This window comes from Paroedura picta, chromosome 2 (assembly GCF_049243985.1).
Source record: "Paroedura picta isolate Pp20150507F chromosome 2, Ppicta_v3.0, whole genome shotgun sequence".
Taxonomy (NCBI): domain Eukaryota; kingdom Metazoa; phylum Chordata; class Lepidosauria; order Squamata; family Gekkonidae; genus Paroedura; species Paroedura picta.
This window is the reverse complement of record NC_135370.1, coordinates 172869164-172888830: the sequence shown is the minus strand read 5'-3', so window position 1 is coordinate 172888830 and position 19667 is coordinate 172869164. Positions and strand designations below refer to the sequence as shown.

Here is a 19667-nt window from a genome sequence, read left to right as displayed (position 1 = left end):
AGAAAAAGATTGACTTTTGTTGTAAGGCTGCCATGTATAGGATGGAGCAGAGTTGTTCTGTCTTGCCCCGGACGGACGGACCAGAACCAATGGGATGGAATTAATGCAAACGAAATTCCGTCTCAACATCTGGAAGACGTTCCTGACAGTTAGAGCGGTTCCTCAGTGGAACAGGCTTCCTCGGGAGGAGGTGGGTTCTCCATCTTTGGAGACTTTTAAACAGAGGCTGGAGAGCCATCTGACGGAGAGCCTGATTCTGTGAAGGTTCAAGGGGGTGGCAGGTGACAGTGGGTGAGCGAGAGGGTCGTGAGTGTCCTGCATAGTGCAGGGGGTTGGACTAGATGACCCAGAAGGTCCCTTCCAACTCCATGATTCTATGATTCTAACCTCCTCTTCTCTAGACTCAACATTCCCAAGTCCCTCAGCCTTCCCTCAAGCCCTGTGAGGAAAGTCTGAGGGGCGTGGGAATATTCAGCCTGTAGAAAAGGAGGTTGAGAGGGGACATGACTGCTGTCTTTAAGTATTTGCAAGACTGTCACTTAGAAGAGGGCTGGGAAAGGTTCTTGTTGGGAGCAGAAGAGCGGACCCACAGGAATGGGTTTAAACTATGTGTTGAACGGCATCAGCAAGATATTGGGGGGGGGGGGGAATTGTCACAGTCAGAGTAGTTCAACAGTGAAACAGGCTGCCTAAGGAGGTGGTTGAAGCAGCGGCTGGACAGATCCTTCTCCTAGATGCTTTTGGCTGGTCCTGCACTGAGCAGGGGGTGGGACTAGATGGCCTGGATGGTCCCTTCCCACTCTAGGATTCTAGGAGTCTAGTTCAGCAGGGGAAGGGGCTGCCTGAGGAGGTGGGGAGCTCTCCCTCACTGGCGGTCTTCAAGCAGCGGCTGGACAGATCCTTCTCCTGGATGCTGGAGGCTGATCCTGCACTGAGCAGGGGGTGGGACTAGATGCCCTGGAGGACCCCTTCCCACTCTAGGATTCTGTGAGTCTAGTTCATCAGTGGAAGGGGCTGCCTAAGGAGGTGGGGAGCTCCCCCTCACTGGCGGTCTTCAAGCAGCGGCTGGACAGATCCTTCTCCTGGATGCTGGAGGCTGATCCTGCACTGAGCAGGGGGTGGGACTAGATGGCCTGGATGGCCCCTTCCCACGCTAGGATTCTAGGAGTCTAGTTCAGCAGTGGAAGGGGCTGCCCAGGGAGGTGGGGAGCTCCCCCTCACTGGCGGTCTTCAAGCAGCGGCTGGATAGATCCTTTTCCTGGATACTTTAGCTGATCCTGCCTTAAGCAGGGGGCAGGACTGGGTGGCCTCTTCCCACTCTAGGATTCTATGATGCTACCCTAAGAGGTTAAGAGAACAGGAGGCTTTCCTGTTCATTTCCCACCTTCTGTGGCTTCCCAGGAGTCACGGCACCACTCAAGCTCCCCGATGACACGCTACTGCGGGGGAATTTAGGTTTATCAGAAGAAAGAGACATCACAGCGTCGTTCGAAGCAGCAGCCCGACGTATCGTAATTGTTATGCCAGGAGCCCTCCTTTGCCTGCAATGTTTTCACAGGGAAACGTTTGAATTTTGAGGAGCGACAATCGAACCATTATTTTTAAAAATTGCACAGCTCTAATTAAAGGGTGACCTTCGTCTAATTATCATGTCCGTTCCCCAACTGCCTTGGCTCTCGAAGTGTGCAGGTTTTCCTAATGAGGGAAGTGCGAAAAGTGGAGACGGGGGGGGGGGGGGGGGAGAGGTGGATTTCCCCTGGCAAGAGCTGCTTTTGAAAAGGGGGGGGGGGAATCAAGAGTTTCTAATCATTTCCCTACAAAGCTCTCAAAGCGGAACTTGGCGGAACTTCCGCAGAATCAGTTTCCGCCAGACTACCTGGGCGACAGGCTAGGCTTTCAAATCCCCAAAGATGAAAGGGTGGTGTCTCTTTGCTGGTGTCTCTTGGCCTGAAGGGCCCTGCAAAGATAGGCAGCCATCGATCACGCTAACTAGGGGCACGATTGCGCACGCATTTGCCCTGGAAAATATGAAAGGCGCGCATTTGGCAAATTAGCGGCTGGCGTTCTAAGATTGATACACATCTGCTCGTTCTATGGATCCGGGCAGCAATTATCATGAGCGGGACGAGTGGGAGAAGAGTCCTCTCCCATTCAAAAGATATTTTTGGCAGGGGACACGTCCTGAATTGTACGGAACTGGGGACTGTGCAGCTGGAAGGGGCCCAAGGAGGCCGAAGTCCCCCACAAGGCAGCCTGCGCAGTAAAGGCCGAAAAATGGCAAAAGCAATTTCACGGCAGAAGGTGGCTTATTTATTTATTTTTTAATTTTAATTTTTTAATTTTATTTATTACATTTATATACCACCCTCCCCAAAGGCTCAGGGCGGTTTACATAGCATCATAGAATCATAGAGTTGGAAGGGGCCATACAGGCCATCTAGACCAACCCCCTGCTCAACGCAGGATCAGCCCTAAGAATCCTAAAGCATCCAAGAAAAGTGTGTATTTAACCTTTGCTTGAATACTGCCAGTGAGGGGGAGCTCACCACCTCCTTAGGCAGCCTATTCCACTGCTGAACTACACTGACTGGGAAATTCTTTTTCCTGATATCTAGCCTATATCGTTGTACTTGAAGTTTAAACCCATTACTGCGTGTCCTCTCCTCTGCAGCCAACAGAAACAGCATCCTGCCCTCCTCCAAGTGACAACCTTTGAAATACTTAAAGAGGGCTGTCATATCCCCTCTCAACCTCCTTTTCTCCAGGCTGAACATTCCCAAGTCCCTCAACCTATCTTCATAGAGCTTGGTCCCTTGGCCCCAGATTATCAAACAGAGATAACTGTACCAATAACTCAGTATACAATAACTCAGTATACAATACCGCCCAGAGCTGCAATGAAATGGGCGGTATAGAAATCTAAATAAATAAATAATAACACAATAATAACTATAACATTATGAACAATAGAACATTGGGGAGAACAATAACTCAGCACTTACTGATGGGTAATACAATGACGTAATGCAAGCATTCCTAGGCCGCCTTTCCATGTAAGGTTGCCAGCTTCGGATTGGGAAATACCTGCAGATTTTGGGGTGGGGTCTAAGGTGGGGGGAGGTGGGTTTTGGTATTACCCCTAAGCCTTTGAAGTGCTGACTAGGCTAGCCAGATGTCCTCTAATCTTGGAAACTAAACAGGCTAGCTAATATTGGGAGGGAAACTTCCAAGGACATTCAGGGTCGTGAGCCATGGCAGACCCAACTCTGCAACTCTCTTGACTTGAAAACCCAGGGGTGGGCAGGGGTGGGCAAACTGTGGCAAATGCTGGAAGGGGCTCATGGGAATTTTAATCCATGGACATCTGGAGGGCCACAGTTTGCCCACCACTGCCCTACAGGGTCAGATGGTGGTGGAAAAAGTAGGAGTCAGCTTGGAGGGGAGGGGAGCAAGCACAGAAGAAGAAGAAGAAGAAGAAGAAGAAGAAGAAGAAGAAGAAGAAGAAGAAGAAGAAGAAGAAGAAGAAGAAGAAGAAGAAGAAGAAGAGTTGGTTCTTATATGCCACTTTTCTCTACCCAAAGGAGTCTCAAAGCGGCTTACAGTCACCTTCCCATTCCTCTCCCCACAACAGACACCCTGTGAGGGAGGGGAGGCTGACAGAGCCCTGATATTCTTGTTCGGTCAGAACAGTTTTATCAGTGCCGTGGCGAGCCCAAGGTCACCCAGCTGGCTGCATGTAGGGAAGCGCAGAATCGAACCTGGCATGCCAGATTAGAAATCCGCACTCCTAACCACTGCACCAAACTGGCTCAGGGGAGAGGGACTGGAGGGGGATGGGATTCCTCCTCCTTTGGAAGTTCTCAAGCGTTCCCTCATTAACCCAATAGTCGGTAGAAATGAGGATATATTCGAGGAAATTCACTTGAGAGACTGGCATCCAAAGAAGGAGCTGGCTGCTGAAGCCCTGAGAATGGTTGTTGGCAAGCAGTAGGTTTTGAAGACTATGGATGTCCTCACGCTTGGGGGAAGTGGCATTAAGCAGAAAAGGAGGCGGGGCTTCACAGTTTCCAGAAATTTTCTCTCCCTACGGAGCAGAGAGTTAGAAGCGGGGTGAATGGCGCGTGGAAGAAGAGGTGGCGATCGAGAGAGGACGAAGATTCTCATAATGCGGGGAGTTGTCCCCGTAGCCATGAGAGAAGAGCCCCCTATCTCCCCTCCTGCTTTACGGGATCGTTTTGATGGCAGTTAAGGAAAGACAATGAAAAACCCTCCTGGATGGGTGCGTGCAACCTTTTGTGAGATTCACAGGCTGCCTTTGAAACACCGTTATTATGCAAAACAATAACTATTCCCTCTCCACTTATTTCCGACCCGTAATAATACCTCTTTGCCTTTCTACTGAAACATGGGTATTGAATGCACCTTGCTGGGTCTGCCAGTCTGTGAGTTGGCTGGTTGCTCCACAGCTGATTTGGGGATAATGTTCCCAACACTTCGATAAAATGCCTGGAAATGTAGGACAATGCCAGGGGATGGGGATTTCAGGAAGGCGGGGTGATTTCACATTGGGTGAAGCTGTTGGCTGCCTTTGCTAGCGTCTATTGCCTTTACCATAGAGACTAGGGGGAATTCCTAGAGTTTCTTCTTCTTTACCAGTTTGACTACCCCTTCCTAATAACGTCGAAGTTGGTAGACAAGAGGAGAACAAACCCAAGCAAGGTGTGCTGGCTCCCAATTTAGCAAATGCTGCAGAATTGTACACTAGAACAGGGTTAGTCAACCTGTGGTCCTCCAGATGTTCACGGACTACAATCCCCATGATCCCCTGCCAGCAAATGCTGGCAGGGGCTCATGGGAATTGTAGTTCACGAACATCTGGAGGACCACAGGTTGACTAACCCTGCAGTAGAATACGTGATACAGCCTTACGCTGTCAGACAAGGGAGCTGAGTTCAGTCTATTCCAGCCTGGAGTGGTTCTCCAAGGTCCAGGGCAGAGGTCATTTCCACCCCTGTCCCTCGAGAGCATTTTGTCGAAGGCAGCGGCGTTTGGCCCTGGCCCAATTTGCATGCAAAGCACATGCAATCTACCACGGAGTTTATGGGTCCCTCTCCTAATGAAGCCATTTGATGCAAAATTGCCTAATGAGTTATTGACGCACTTTCTAATTGCAGCTAAATATTATCTAACCCATTAGGGGTTTATGTGCATAATTTAGTTTCCCTTTTGTGTTCACTGGAAGGTGATCGCTTAGGCAGCATCTCATAGGGTTTTGGTGGAAGCCCAGTCTCCTGTAAGGAAATACGGCGAAGTTCCCCCAAACGCCTTTGCCAGCATGCCTCCCTTTTAAAACTAACTCTTTCCTTCCTTCCTGTACATGAATGACAGCACATCTTTTAATTATATCGTATTTCTCATTCGGTATTCAGCCATGCTCTGAGGTAGCGATCCCCAACCTGTGGGCCGCGGACCACATGTGGTCCGTCGACTAATTGGAGGTGGGCCCCGAAGGACGCCTTCCCCCCCCCCTCAGCCTTTTACTTCATCCCCCCCCGGCCCTTTACAACACACTTTGGGTGTCATTGTCTCCCATCACTCCCAGATGGGACTATCTCGTTGCAGAGAAACAAGCTCAGGGTTCCCATTGATTTGTCATTGTCATGAGTTAAAATTTCCATGAAAATAAAATGTTCCTTATGTTCCTTGTTGTGGCGTGTCTGTATCTTATTTTGAAGGGATGTTTAAACATTACCATAGCGATCAGAGAGCGTTAGGGCAGTGGTTGAGAGTAGAGGAGTAAACTACACCCCCCCCCCCACCGGGCCTCAGTAAAAGGCGTTGGGTGGTCCCCGGTGATAAAAAGGTTGGGGGCCACTGCTCTGAGGTTCCCGAGGAGAGAATGGTCGGGTTCCGTATAATAGTTGTAATAAGATCGCAGACCTCCCCCTTGGGAAATGCCTGGAGATACTGGGGTGGAAGGGAACTTATTTTAATATTTTAACCTTTTAATTTTTAATTTAAAAAATGATTAATTTTTATTTTTAAAAAATAATTTTTAATTTGTTATTTTTTAAATTTTTTAATTTTGGGATTTATACACCACCCCTCTTGGGGAGCCGGCTTCGGGCAGCTTCCAACATTTTAAAGGCACATAACAAAAACAAAAGTGCAATTTATTAATGACGTAGCATTAACATAATATACTCAAGCCCTAAAACTCAATCATACCAGCTGGTTGTCCAAGACTCTGCTTTAGGATGCTTCGGGCTGATCCTGCGTTGAGCAGGGGGTGGGACTAGATGGCCTGTGTGGCCCCTTCCAACTCTATGATTCTGTGATTCTATGATTCTAGGATGCTTTGGGCTGATCCTGCGTTGAGCAGGGGGTGGGACTAGATGGCCTGTATGGCCCCCCAGCTCTAAGATTCTATGATTCTAGGATGCTTCGGGCTGATCCTGCGTTGAGCAGGGGGTTGGACTAGATGGCCTGTGTGGCCCCTTCCAACTCTATGATTCTGTGATTCTGTGACTCATACGGCTGCATTTAGTTTCATGGGAATTGTAGTCCATGGACACCTGGAGAACCACAGTTTGGCCACACTGGCCTTAAGGTCTGCTCTCCAATGCTATTTGCTTCAGGGGAACTGATCTCTGTCATCTGGAGACACGGATGCCTGCAACCAGGTGGGACTGGGGAACCTCTGGAATTACAGTTCATCTCCATACTACACAGCTCAGTTCCCCTGGAGAAAATGGAGAGGGGACTCGGGGGCATTATACCGCTGCTGAGATCCCTGTCTTCTCCAGGCCCCAACCCCAAATCTCCAGGTGTTTCCCAACCTGAATCTGGCTGCCCTACACCGTTTCCTGCTGGCAACCTTATCAGGAGGTGGGGGGTTCTCCATCTTTGGAGACTTTTAAACAGAGGCTGGATAGCCATCTGACGGAGAGGCTGATTCTGTGAAGGTTCAAGGGGGTGGCAGGTGACAGTGGATGAGCGAGAGGGATGTGAGTGTCCTGCATAGTGCAGGGGGTTGGACTAGATGACCCAGGAGGTACCTTCCAACTCTATGATTCTATGATTCTAAATTCCGTCTAAACATCCGGAAGAAGTTCCTGACAGTTAGAGCGGTTTCTCAGTGGAACAGGCTTCCTCGGGAGGTGGTGGGTTCTCCATCTTTGGAGATTTTTAAACAGAGGCTGGAGAGCCATCTGACGGAGAGGCTGATTCTGTGAAGGTTCAAGGGGGCGGCAGGTGACAGTGGATGAGCGAGAGGATTGTGAGTGTCCTCAGGGGGTTGGACTAGATGACCCAGGAGTGCCCTTCCAACTCTATCATTCTATGAAATGGTGTGCGGCAAGAAAGGCCACTAACCTCCTTTCTCTTCATCCGCAGGCCATCTTTCCAAATATGCAGACGGAGGCTCCAAAGGTGGACAAGGCAGCCAATGTCCTGGTGGAGACGGGACCCGTCTCTTACAACCACGAGGAGGAAGCTGAGGAAGAGGAGGTTGAAGAAGAAGAGGAGCACTGCATGAGCGCCCTGCAGCTAATGGGAGGAAACGGTAGGCCTCAACTCCACGCCTTTCGAAGGACAAGGCAGAACATGGCCTTTCCCTCGCAGAATATCTCGTTTTGCCCTTTCCTTGCAAGGAAGATGAACCTCCAAGGGGGGAAGCATTGCATGACCACCGGGAGAGCCCGTGTGGTGTTGTGATTCAAGGGCTGGACCAGGATCTGGAACCTCGGATTCAAACCCCCATGTTGGGTGTTGCATAGTCAGGGGACTAACGAGGTTTGTAGAGGGGAGGGACTAAAGGGAATCTCCACCTTGGCCCATTATGCACGGCCGCCGAAACGGCGATCTCGGGTCACACGGAAAACGCGGAGGGGGAAGAAGCGAAGCAAACCGCTTACTCACGGGACAGGACGCAATGGAGGCAAAGCCCAGAGTAACCGATTATGCACGCGGCAACCCCGGTGCCGCTTCTGGTTGCGCCCCGGTCACCCGGAAGCTGCGCTTTCTTCCGCATTTTGCTAACGCGGCTTTTTCAGCGGCACGCACCAAATCTGTGGCCAGTTGCAGCCGGCACCGTGCATTATCAGTGATTTTAGTCGCTGCCATTCCACCCCGAATGTGCACTATTCCCCCCGTGCATAATGGGCCCGTCAGAGGCAGCCTCTGAGTCCCAGTGCTGGGAAGGCCTCGGCCTCTCTGGCCTGTTGCTGGCCCTCCAGAGGAACTGGCTGCCCCTGTGTGAGACAGGAGGCTGGACTGGATGGACCCCTGGTCTGACCCAGCAGGGCTCTCCTGATGTCCTTAGGAAGGCCTCGGCCTCTCTGCCCTGTGGTTGGCCCTCCAGAGGAACTGGCTGGCCCCTGTGTGAGACAGGAGGCTGGACTGGATGGACCCCTGGTCTGACCCAGCAGGGCTCTCCTGATGTCCTTAGGAAGGCCTCGGCCTCTCTGCCCTGTTGCTGGCCCTCCAGAGGAACTGGCTGGCCCCTGTGTGAGACAGGAGGCTGGACTGGATGGACCCCTGGTCTGACCCAGCAGGGCTCTCCTGATGTCCTTAGGAAGGCCTCGGCCTCTCTGCCCTGTTGCTGGCCCTCCAGAGGAACTGGCTGGCCCCTGTGTGAGACAGGAGGCTGGACTGGATGGACCCCTGGTCTGACCCAGCAGGGCTCTCCTGATGTCCTTAGGAAGGCCTCGGCCTCTCTGCCCTGTGGTTGGCCCTCCAGAGGAACTGGCTGGCCCCTGTGTGAGACAGGAGGCTGGACTGGATGGACCCCTGGTCTGACCCAGCAGGGCTCTCCTGATGTCCTTAGGAAGGCCTCGGCCTCTCTGCCCTGTGGCTGGCCCTCCAGAGGAACTGACTGGCCCCTGTGTGAGACAGGAGGCTGGACTGGATGGACCCCTGGTCTGACCCAGCAGGGCTCTCCTGATGTCCTTAGGAAGGCCTCGGCCTCTCTGCCCTGTTGCTGGCCCTCCAGAGGAACTGGCTGGCCCCTGTGTGAGACAGGAGGCTGGACTGCATGGACCCCTGGTCTGACCCAGCAGGGCTCTCCTGATGTCCTTAGGAAGGCCTCGGCCTCTCTGCCCTGTGGCTGGCCCTCCAGAGGAACTGGCTGGCCCCTGTGTGAGACAGGAGGCTGGACTGGATGGACCCCTGGTCTGACCCAGCAGGGCTCTCCTGATGTCCTTAGGAAGGCCTCGGCCTCTCTGCCCTGTTGCTGGCCCTCCAGAGGAACTGGCTGGCCCCTGTGTGAGACAGGAGGCTGGACTGCATGGACCCCTGGTCTGACCCAGCAGGGCTCTCCTGATGTCCTTAGGAAGGCCTCGGCCTCTCTGCCCTGTTGCTGGCCCTCCAGAGGAACTGGCTGGCCCCTGTGTGAGACAGGAGGCTGGACTGGATGGACCCCTGGTCTGACCCAGCAGGGCTCTCCTGATGTCCTTAGGAAGGCCTCAGCCTCTCTGCCCTGTTTTTGCCTCTCCAGAGGAACTGGCTGGCCCCTGTGTGAGACAGGAGGCTGGACTGGAGGGACCCCTGGTCTGACCCAGCAGGGCTCTTCTGATGTCCTGAGGAAGGCCTCGGCCTCTCTGCCCTGTTGCTGGCCCTCCAGAGGAACTGGCTGGCCCCTGTGTGAGACAGGAGGCTGGACTGGATGGACCCCTGGTCTGACCCAGCAGGGCTCTCCTGATGTCCTTAGGAAGGCCTCGGCTTCTCTGCCCTGTTGCTGGCCCTCCAGAGGAACTGGCTGCCCCTGTGTGAGACAGGAGGCTGGACTGGATGGACCCCTGGTCTGACCCAGCAGGGCTCTCCTGATGTCCTTAGGAAGGCCTCGGCTTCTCTGCCCTGTTGCTGGCCCTCCAGAGGAACTGGCTGGCCCCTGTGTGAGACAGGAGGCTGGACTGGAGGGACCCCTGGTCTGACCCAGCAGGGCTCTCCTGGTGTCCTTAGGAAGGCCTCGGCTTCTCTGCCCTGTTGCTGGCCCTCCAGAGGAACTGGCTGCCCCTGTGAGAGACAGGAGGCTGGACTAGAGGGACCCCTGGTCTGATCTAGCAGGGCTGTTCTGATGTCCTTAGGAAGGCCTCGGCCTCTCTGCCCTGTTGCTGGCCCTCCAGAGGAACTGGCTGGCCCCTGTGTGAGACAGGAGGCTGGACTAGAGGGACCCCTGGTCTGATCTAGCAGGGCTGTTCTGATGTCCTTAGGAAGGCCTCGGCCTCTCTGCCCTGTTGTTGGCCCTCCAGAGGAACTGGCTGGCCCCTGTGTGAGACAGGAGGCTGGACTGGATGGACCCCTGGTCTGACTCAGCAGGGCTCTCCTGATGTCCTTAGGAAGGCCTCGGCCTCTCTGCCCTGTTGTTGGCCCTCCAGAGGAACTGGCTGGCCCCTGTGTGAGACAGGAGGCTGGACTGGATGGACCCCTGGTCTGACCCAGCAGGGCTCTCCTGATGTCCTTAGGAAGGCCTCGGCCTCTCTGCCCTGTTGTTGGCCCTCCAGAGGAACTGGCTGGCCCCTGTGTGAGACAGGAGACTGGACTAGATGGACCCCTGGTCTGACCCAGCAGGGCTCTTCTGGTGTTCTTAGGAAGGCCTCGGCCTCTCTGCCCTGTTGTTGGCCCTCCAGAGGAACTGGTTGGCCTCTGTGTGAGACAGGAGGCTGGACTGGATGGACCCCTGGTCTGACCCAGCAGGGCTCTTCTGATGTCCTTAGGAAGGCCTCGGCCTCTCTGCCCTGTTGCTGGCCCTCCAGAGGAACTGGTTGGCCCCTGTGTGAGACAGGCCGCTGGATTAGATGGACCCCTGGTCTGATCCCAGCAGGGCTCTTCTGACATTCTTATGAAGGCGTTGTCATCTCTGCCTTGTTGGCTCTCCAGAGGTACTGGTTGACCACTCTCTGAGGCAGGATGCTGGACTGGATGGACCACTGATCTGATCCAGCAGGGCTCTTCTGATGTTCTGATGCCATGAAGTTCCACAGGGTGACCCCGGCCCAGCTGCACACACATGCTCTCCCTCTCTCTGCATCAGACCTACCCCACAGGGTCATTGTGAAGACAAAATGAGAAAGGTAGAACGGTGTCTCCCACACCCTGCTTCTCCCAGCGCAGATTTCAATGGCGTTGCTACCTTAATAAGCAGCAAGTGAATCTATCCGCCCCTGCTATAAGGAAACCTCTGTCTTCCTGCTAGTGTTGTCAGCTCCAAGTTGAGAAAGTCCCAGAGACTTGGGGGGGGACCTCAGAAGGGTCTTCACTTTCCAAAGCAGCCATTTTCTGCAGTGGACCTGACCTCTGCCATCTGGAGACCACTTGTAATTCCGGGAGACCTTCAGGCCTCACCTGGAGGTTGGCAACTGCAATTAACACACAGCTGAACTTCTCACTGTTTTAGTAGCAGTAGTGGTAATAGTAGTAGTAGTAGTAGTATATTGTTTATGGTCCACTCCTCTCTGCAAGTGGGCTCAGGCCAGTTTACAAAATAGTTAAAACCTTCATACTCAAAATTTCAAATATCCTACAATTAAAAATCCATGGCTCTCCAGGGTCTCAGGCGGAGATCTTTCATATCACCTACTAAAAAGGTAAAGATAAAGGTATCCCTTGTGCAAGCACCAAGTCATAACTGACCCTTGGGGTGACGACCTCCAGCGTTTTCATGGCAGACTCAATACGGGGTGGTTTGCCATTCCCTTCCCCAGTCATTACCGTTTACCCCCCAGCAAGCTGGGTACTCTACCTGGCCCTTTTTAACTGGAGATCTATCTATCTATCTATCTGTCTGTCTGTCTGTCTGTCTGTCTGTCCGTCCGTCCGTCCGTCCGTCCGTCCGTCCGTCCGTCCGTCCGTCCGTCCGTCCGTCCATCCATCCATCCATCCATCTATTATATTTATATACCGCCCTCCCCGGGGGCTCAGGGCGGTTTACATAAGAACAAACAACAATACATAAAACAATCTATAAACATGTGAATAACTTTACAATAATAACGAATGGTTGTAACCGTATAACAATGTAACACTATAAGTAATATAGACAATACAACAATGCAACAATACAAACAGGTCCAGAGCATGTTGGTGGAATTCTGGGGGGGGGAGGGCAGGGGGGGAAGCAGGGGCCTTTCAGTCGTTGTTGATTGTGTCTGGTCTCAACCAAATACCTTGCGGAAGAGCTCCTTTTTGCAGGCCTGATTGAACCTGGGACCTTCTGAGTGTCAAACGGAGCTGCTGACCTCGGGATTTAAGCCTTCGCTGCCTTTATCAGAAGCTGGTGCAGCGTAGCAGTGACTGTTTTGGGTTTGGAATCTCCGGCTTGGGCACCAGCTCACAGGGGTGACCTTGGGCCACTCACGCTCTCTCTCTGCTCAGCCTACACTGCAGGGTCATTGTGGCTATAAAAGAGGAAGAACCACCTACGTTATCCCCAAGCTCCTTGGAGGAACGGCGGGGTGAAAAAGCGGCGGGGGGAGGGCTCAGCGAGCGAGCAGAGGACTGCTTTTCCGAGACGCACTTTGCAAATACTTGCAAAATTTCCCTTGCACATCTGCAGTGGCGAAAGCCATCATGTAAATAGGACGCAGAACGTAGAGCATGCTCCGAGCTTGTTGCGCGGCGGCGCCACTGTAGCATCAAGGCTTCTCGTGTTCGGCGTAAATATGTACATGCAGCCCAAGAGCTGACATGGAGCCCGCTAATTGGGAAGCCTGGCGGAGTCGCAGGGAGAAGGCGGGTGCAGGAGCGTTGATTATTCACGCCATAAGCCCCTCTCGGCACCCTTAATTTGGCAGTGGATGTTGATTTCCAACTTTTGTGCAAGGGCTGGGGGAATAATCACAACAGACCGGTTTGATTTGAGTGGAAGGCAATCACTCAAGCCGTAGGGGACTCTTTCTCCCGACGGCATCTATGATTAGAGCTGCACTCCCGGCAAAACAGCTCCTGGGGAGGGCGTGTCCGTCGGTGGCGGAGGGAACCCGTAGCAGCGGCAGCGATGACGGTGATAATAATAATAATAACAACGGCAGAAACTGCTCAAAACTAGTTAAAGGCCATTAACTCCTTCTTCCTCCTCCTCCTCCTCCCCTCCCCCCACTTCTATGCATTGCTATTTTTAAACCATTCCAATGGATGGTATTCGCCCCTCTTTCTTCACCAGGTGGGGGGCTTGCATGTTAGGCGGAAACGAATGGAGGAACGGTTCTGCCACTTGCTGGAGAGAATGCCAGAGAGGGGAGGGGTGGGATCGGGACTCCGAAACTATAGCAAATAGTGCAAAACAATCATTTCTAAAGTATAGAATCATAGAATCATAGAGTTGGAAAGGAACTCATGGGTCATCTAGTCCAACCCCCTGCACTGTGCAGGAAACTCCTGACCCTATTGCTCATCCATTGTCACCTGCCACCCCCTTGAACCTTCACAGAATCAGCCTCTCCGTCAGATGGCTATCCAGCCTCTGTTTAAAAACTTCCGAAGATGGAGAACCCACCACCTCCCGAGGAAGCCTGTTCCACTGAGAAACTGCTCTGACTGCTAGGAACTTCTTCCGGATGTTTAGATGGAATTTAGAATCATAGAACCATAGAGTTGGAAGGGACCTCCTGGGTCATCTAGTCCAACCCCCTGCACTATGCAGGATAGTCCCAAGCCTATCGCTCATCCACTGTCACCTGCCACCCCCTTGAGCCTTCACAGAATCAGCCTCTCCGTCAGATGGCTCTCCAGCCTCTGTTTAAAAATCTCCAAAGATGGAGAACCCACCACCTCCCGAGGAAGCCTGTTCTACTGAGGACCCGTTCTAATTGTCAGGAACTTCTTCCGGATGTTTAGACGGAATTTAGAAGCCGAGTTGGAAGGGACCTCCTGGGTCATCTAGCCCAACCCCCTGCACTATACAGGACACTCACAACTCTATTGCTCATCCCCTGCATCATCAAGATGATCATAATAACCGAGCAATGCCATAAATTGGTGTACAATAATGCAACAGCTCAACAAGCGCGATACAAAAAATAATTCAGGCAATAGTTCAGCAGGTTAGTTCCACCTGGACTTCAGTTGGAAGTAACCCGTCAAACTGTTGCCTGAATTATAAATGACTCTTTTGCCCTTGGGGAAGCCTTATTTATCATGGTTTCAGAGTCACCGGCACACACCTAACTTTCCCTCCTAGTATTCTCCATTGACCGTGTAAGCAAACTTTTGTTGGTTGCATTCGCTGGAGAGAAGCAAGACAGGTTTCCAGATTAAGTCCTGGGCAATTTGCCTGCATCCATAGGAGGAGTTGGAGAGCCTGAGTAAGGGGAACAATGCTTAGAGCATCAGACCAGGATCTGGGAGACCCGGGTTCAAGTCCCTATTCTGCCGAAGAAACTTGCTGGGTGACCACCCCACCTCCCACCCCCAATTCTTCAGCCCAGCCTACCTTTGATAAGCACAGTATGTTGAAATCAGTGGACAGGCCATTCTTCCAGGAAGCAGCATACTGCTCCGAGTCCCTTTGAGGAAGGATGGGGCAAAAATGATCAGGGGTCCCCAACGCGGTTCCCACTGGCACTATGGCACCTGCTGACATTTTTCCTGTGCCCGTCAAGGGTTTGTATAAACTAGGCAGGGCTTCTGATCGACCACCGGCAAGCCGGCATGGTGTAGCGGTTAAGAGCGGCGAACTCTGGTCTGGAGAGCTGGGTTTGATTCCCCATTCCTCTTCCGCAGGAGGCCAGCTGGGTGACCTGGGGCCAGTCACAGTTCTCTCAGAGCTCTCTCAGGATCACCCGCCTCGCAAGGTGCCCATTGCGGGGAAAAGGAAGGGAAAGCGATTGTGAGCCACTTTGAGAATCCTTGGTAGTCTAAAGCGGGGTGCAGAAGAACAGGTCCTCTTGTTGTTTGTGAATTTAGAAGCCTAGCTGGCTTTTTCCTCTTCAATAATCTGCCACTTGATTGCCTTAAGGCAGGGGTAGTCAAACAGCGGCTCTCCAAATGTCCATGGACTACAATTCCCATGAGCCCCTGCCAGCCTTTGCTGGCAGGGGCCCATGGGAATTGTAGTCCACGGACATCCGGAGGGCCGCCGTTTGACTACCCCTGCCTTAATGTGTTCAGCGTACCCATTGTTCATTTTGTGGAAATCTGCTCTCCTTTGGGCCGTGTTCCTTTGTGCTTCTTCAGAGGCTCGTCTCTTTGTGTATTAGACAGGACAAAATTGACCTTTCTATTAGATAGCAGGGCCTAGCATGGGCCAGGCTGCCGGGGACTCTTCTAACTGCTTTTCTTCCCATTTGTGATTACAGATTACGGCTGTGATGTGGAGGACGAAGATGGGTATTAGCCCTTTTAGTCTCCTGACCAGTGGATGGATGAACGGGAGGAGCCCCCTCCAGAGACACGAACGGACCCTCCGGACTTCTAAGCAGACGGTCCTTGCTTTGAGACGGATTCTGGATCCATAGCCTGGGGCCCTGGGAATTCGGGTTTAGAATACTTGAAATACTTTGGGATCGTGCTCCGAGGACCAGGGCATCAGTCCGACGGAACAAAGGCAGAGAGCCGCCCAGCTGGACCAGAGCAGCACAGTCGGGCGGCCCTGACACAGGGCTGCCTTTGAACCAGGCACATGGATTTCGAGACACATCTGAAGAAGAGGGGCAAAGCCTGCAGCCCTCCCTCCATGCAGGAAAGCTGCTTGTTTTCCTCTGAGTGTCAGGCCTATTCCGCCCAGGCAGGGCCGACCCTGGCACCATCTTCTGTGCAAACTACTCTCAGAACAAAATCAGGGATGTTTCATAGCATGGCAAGGCAGCTCCCCTTGGAAAGGGGGTTCCCAAACCATTCTTACAGTTTCATGTGAGAATCAGAGGCCCCTGCCGGGCGGAATCTCTGGCCTGGTATAGGACAGCCGTGGAATGTTGGAATGTTGTGATCGCAGAATTAATAGCGGAATTATTTCTTTTGTAAGATCAGGTGCTCTAGGAGACAACGCCTCCTGAGAGGGGGGGGAAGGACGGCAGCATCAGCCTCCTTGGTCCAGAAGACCACTGGAAGAGAGTGAAGGAAGGCCTTTTCCTTCCCTCCCTTTTTGACCCATGTCAGGTCAGGAGGGAATGAATGCAGCTTCCCTCTCTCGCCAACTGTAGATCATCTCATAAATTCCTATGTCCCCCAAAGGAGATTGCTTGCTGGTGGTCATACTTGATTCTCTTAGACTTCAGGCTGATCTCACTTACCTTGGATCAGTGGACACATTTATACTGCAAAAGCAGAGGGTTTTTTTTTATAAGTATTATTTTATAGCACATAAGCTATTTTTGTTTTGCGTCTTTTTTATTTTTGGCTTGGTTGTAATTTAATATTATTTAATCGGATTGCTTCGGGCGGCGCGGGAGGGGGGGGGGCTCAACCATGCAGCGGCTTGAACAAGCTCAGCTTTAGCTCCGCTGTAGGGAACCGAATGACTTAAGAGGGTTAAAAGCAGGCCAGTAGTCTCCCCCCCCCCCACAACCCAAACATGGCAAGACAGACCCTTCTCTGTTCTCATGCTGTAGTCCAGGACATGAAGTATAAATGTCTATAATCTCCTTTTACTTAATCACCACCACGTTTTTATTTATTTGTTTGCTAGCAGGAGCAAAGCTTCAGTGAAACTTCTGACCCCCTTTTTCTTAGTAGTCAAAGATGTTGTGGTGTATCCACCACCCTTGTGTTGCTGGGTCTTGCAGAAGGCTTGTGGGGAAGGGGGGCAGAGTCCCTGGAGAAAAATAATTAAAAAAATAAAGCCTTGTCAGCTTGCAGAACGTTTTTGAACGTGGAGTCCCTGGAAATTCCTAGAGCTACCTAAAATTTCCACATCCAGGTAGCTCTAGGAATAATCAGGAACTCTATGACCAGAACTTCCTGAAAGTAAACAAAGCCTTATTTTTCTTTTAATTTCCCCCCCCCCCCAGGATAGTCACACTTCCCCCCTCCCACCAGTCTCAATTTCCGCCCGCCAATCAGCTGAGCTTTGGCAGGCAAGGGCTACCATCAGCTGGAGGTCTCCCGCCATAAGTGGCAGATAGAAACGCTAAACCACCCGCATGAGGAGAAACTGCTTCCCTGCTGCCACCTGGCATTCCAACTGAAGCCAGATCTTCCTGGACCATAGGTGAAGGGTTCTGCTTTGACAAGCATTCCTTTTCATCTTCTTCCCTTGAAGGTGCGAGGCCTACTCAAGAAGCCTGAGCCAGACTTTGCAGTGTGGTGGAAGGCCCTCAGCAGGATCATTCCAAAATGTGGGTGGGAGCTCTCACCAATGAGACCTCGTCCATACGAAAGAGGAAAAAAAATCCACAGAGGAACTGAGCTTGTTAGGCTAGAAGGGAAGCTGGAGCCATTCTCCTGGCAACTTTAGCTTGCCACGTGGAGGGATATTCTTTTGTAGTGAGAATCGTTGAATCACCGAGTAAATGTATGACAGGCACAGACCTACTACCTCAATGAGATCTGGGCCGGAGGGAGGGAGTTCCCTGTCCAGAGCTCATTAAAGATGGGGAGAGGAACACAACCGGTACCTAATCACATCTGAGCCGATAAAATTAGGATTATTTTCCTCCACTCACGCGATTGCTGTCATGTTGGCAGAGATCAGCAGGACAACAGCAGGAATGTGGCGAATGTGGAACAACATGCCCCCTGCTTCAGTCTTTTATGGGCCATGGACTAGAATCAGGGGTGGTCACATTGTGGCTTTCCAGATGTTCATGGACTACAATTCCCACGAGACAACAGGTGCTGGAAGGGGCCCATGGGACTTGAAGTCTTTGGACATCTGGAGAGCCACAGTTTGGCCATCCCTGGACTAGATGAAAAGGCGAAGGCCATAAGATCAGGAGAACGGGAAGGAGGCCTTGCCAGAGTCCATTTCGAACTCCCCATCGTCCTTCTGTGGCAAGGCATTTTAGTTGCGCGAATTTTGCGCATCACTGAGTTTTGTTTCCCAGAAATGCACGTGCTGGTTGGTGAGATCACTGCGGAGGCCTTTCAGACGACAGCAGCCGCCCGTGGGGCCCTGTGCCCTTTGGCCCTTGGCCCCGGGGGAGCGGGGGCAGGGGCGGAGGGATCTTGTTGAGCAGCTGCAGGAAGGGGGACGCTTAAGCTGGTGCTCGCAGGTCACGTTCCTCTTTTATTTGAATACTCGACGGGGATTTCTCTTTTCAAATTTCATTCCTTCCCGATCTAACTAAGCCCAGGAAATGCAAACAGAGGGAAAGAGGTGGGCTTCTGCTTTCCCAGCCGCTTAGCAGAAAAGCAAAACGAAACAAAAAAAGAGGGCCAGCGGAGCGGTTAACTCTTGCCTCCTCCTCCTCGACTTACCGCTGCGGGAGAGAGTCCTTTGGATTCCCTGGAAGGAACGGGTCGTGTTCCGCATTTCGAAGCATCGCGTGATTTTACGAGGTTTCCGCGGGTGCCGAGATGCATGTCTTTGAAAGTCACATCCCTCGACTCCATTTCTGCCTTGAAATACCGCCCACCGCTTTGTTCCTGTTTGTGATGCTTAGTGGGACAGCTCCATTCCTCAGAACAGGGGTAGTCAAACTGCGGCCCTCCAGAGGTCCATGGACTACAATTCCCATGAGCCCCTGCCAGCAAATGCTGGCAGGGGCTCCTGGGAATTGTAGTCCATGGACCTCTGGAGGACCGCAGTTTGACTACCCCTGCCATAGAGGGTATAGTAGCAACCACCTGCAAAACTCCCAGCCCGGGCTGGTGAATCTTGGCCTACTTCCCCTCATTTGTTTTCGGGGAGCGGGAAACCACCCAAGCCTGAGAGTCCCCATTCACCCAGGACCTTTCGATACTATCCATACGGGAGAAGGCAGGGAGGCAAAGGTATCCCACCACTGCCATGCAAATGATGGCGGCCCCCCATAGAAAAGGGATGAACGCCACGCCGTGTGGGTCATGGGCACTTGGACGGCTACAAAAGCATTCCAAGATCACTGCTAATCTCCCGCATCTCAAATCCTACAGGATAGCCCCGTAAAGTCTCCCTTGGGGACTCAAAGGATCATCTTCCAAGTGGTTCCCTCTTTGGCTCTGGAATTCGTGCCAAGCTCCTGGTGTTCTCTTGTCACTGCTGGTGGGGAACCGAGAGGTAAACGGTGCGTCAGAGAGGACCGTATTCTGTGCCCAAGCGGTTGCCACCAGGTGAAAGACGATTGGTCAGCCGGGCAGTTGCTCTGGCTGCCAACCCGAGAAGCCATGTTCCGGTTGGGGCTGTGTTCTCAGACAAATGTAAAATGAGTTGTAAATATCCGTTTGCTGGGTTTTTTTTAACGATTGGGTCGCCTTTCAATTACGTGTCCTTGCCAACCCTTGCTCTCTGGATTTCTTTTTTTAATTTCTATTATTTTATTGTCGTTTTCCTGGCTGAGTTCCGTGCCGTTTGGATGGCAATGTACAAAGATTCCCCAGGCACCCTTGTCTTGTCTCTGTGGAGTGAGTCATTTCTGATACTTTAAAAATGTGTGTGATCCATCCATTTCCTCGGAAGGGCGAATATCTCCTGAGCAGTGCGTCTGACAGCCAGCTCCTTCTCCCAAAGACATGGTTACGGCGACAGCCAGAACGCAACGGGGCTTTTCTCTTCACCTTTCCGGAGGCACGAACACCTTTGTAAGAGCTTGGTT

The 19667-nt window shown here is 52.2% G+C and overlaps 1 protein-coding gene across 2 annotated transcripts in view; it reads left to right on the top strand.

Moving 5' to 3' along the window:
• The window catches only part of BRF1 (BRF1 general transcription factor IIIB subunit), a 307644-nt gene extending 288184 nt beyond the window's left edge, over window positions 1-19460 (top strand). The window contains exons 17-18 of one of the 2 annotated variants that reach the window (XM_077323870.1): window positions 7396-7564; window positions 15294-19460. In XM_077323870.1, coding sequence (XP_077179985.1) covers window positions 7396-7564; window positions 15294-15331 — 207 coding nt within the window. In that variant the 3' untranslated portion in view covers window positions 15332-19460. Of the gene's footprint in view, window positions 1-1401; window positions 1702-7395; window positions 7565-15293 lie in introns of those variants that run through there. The other variant, XM_077323871.1, reaches the window with a different exon arrangement.
• Window positions 19461-19667: the final 207 nt, after the last annotated feature.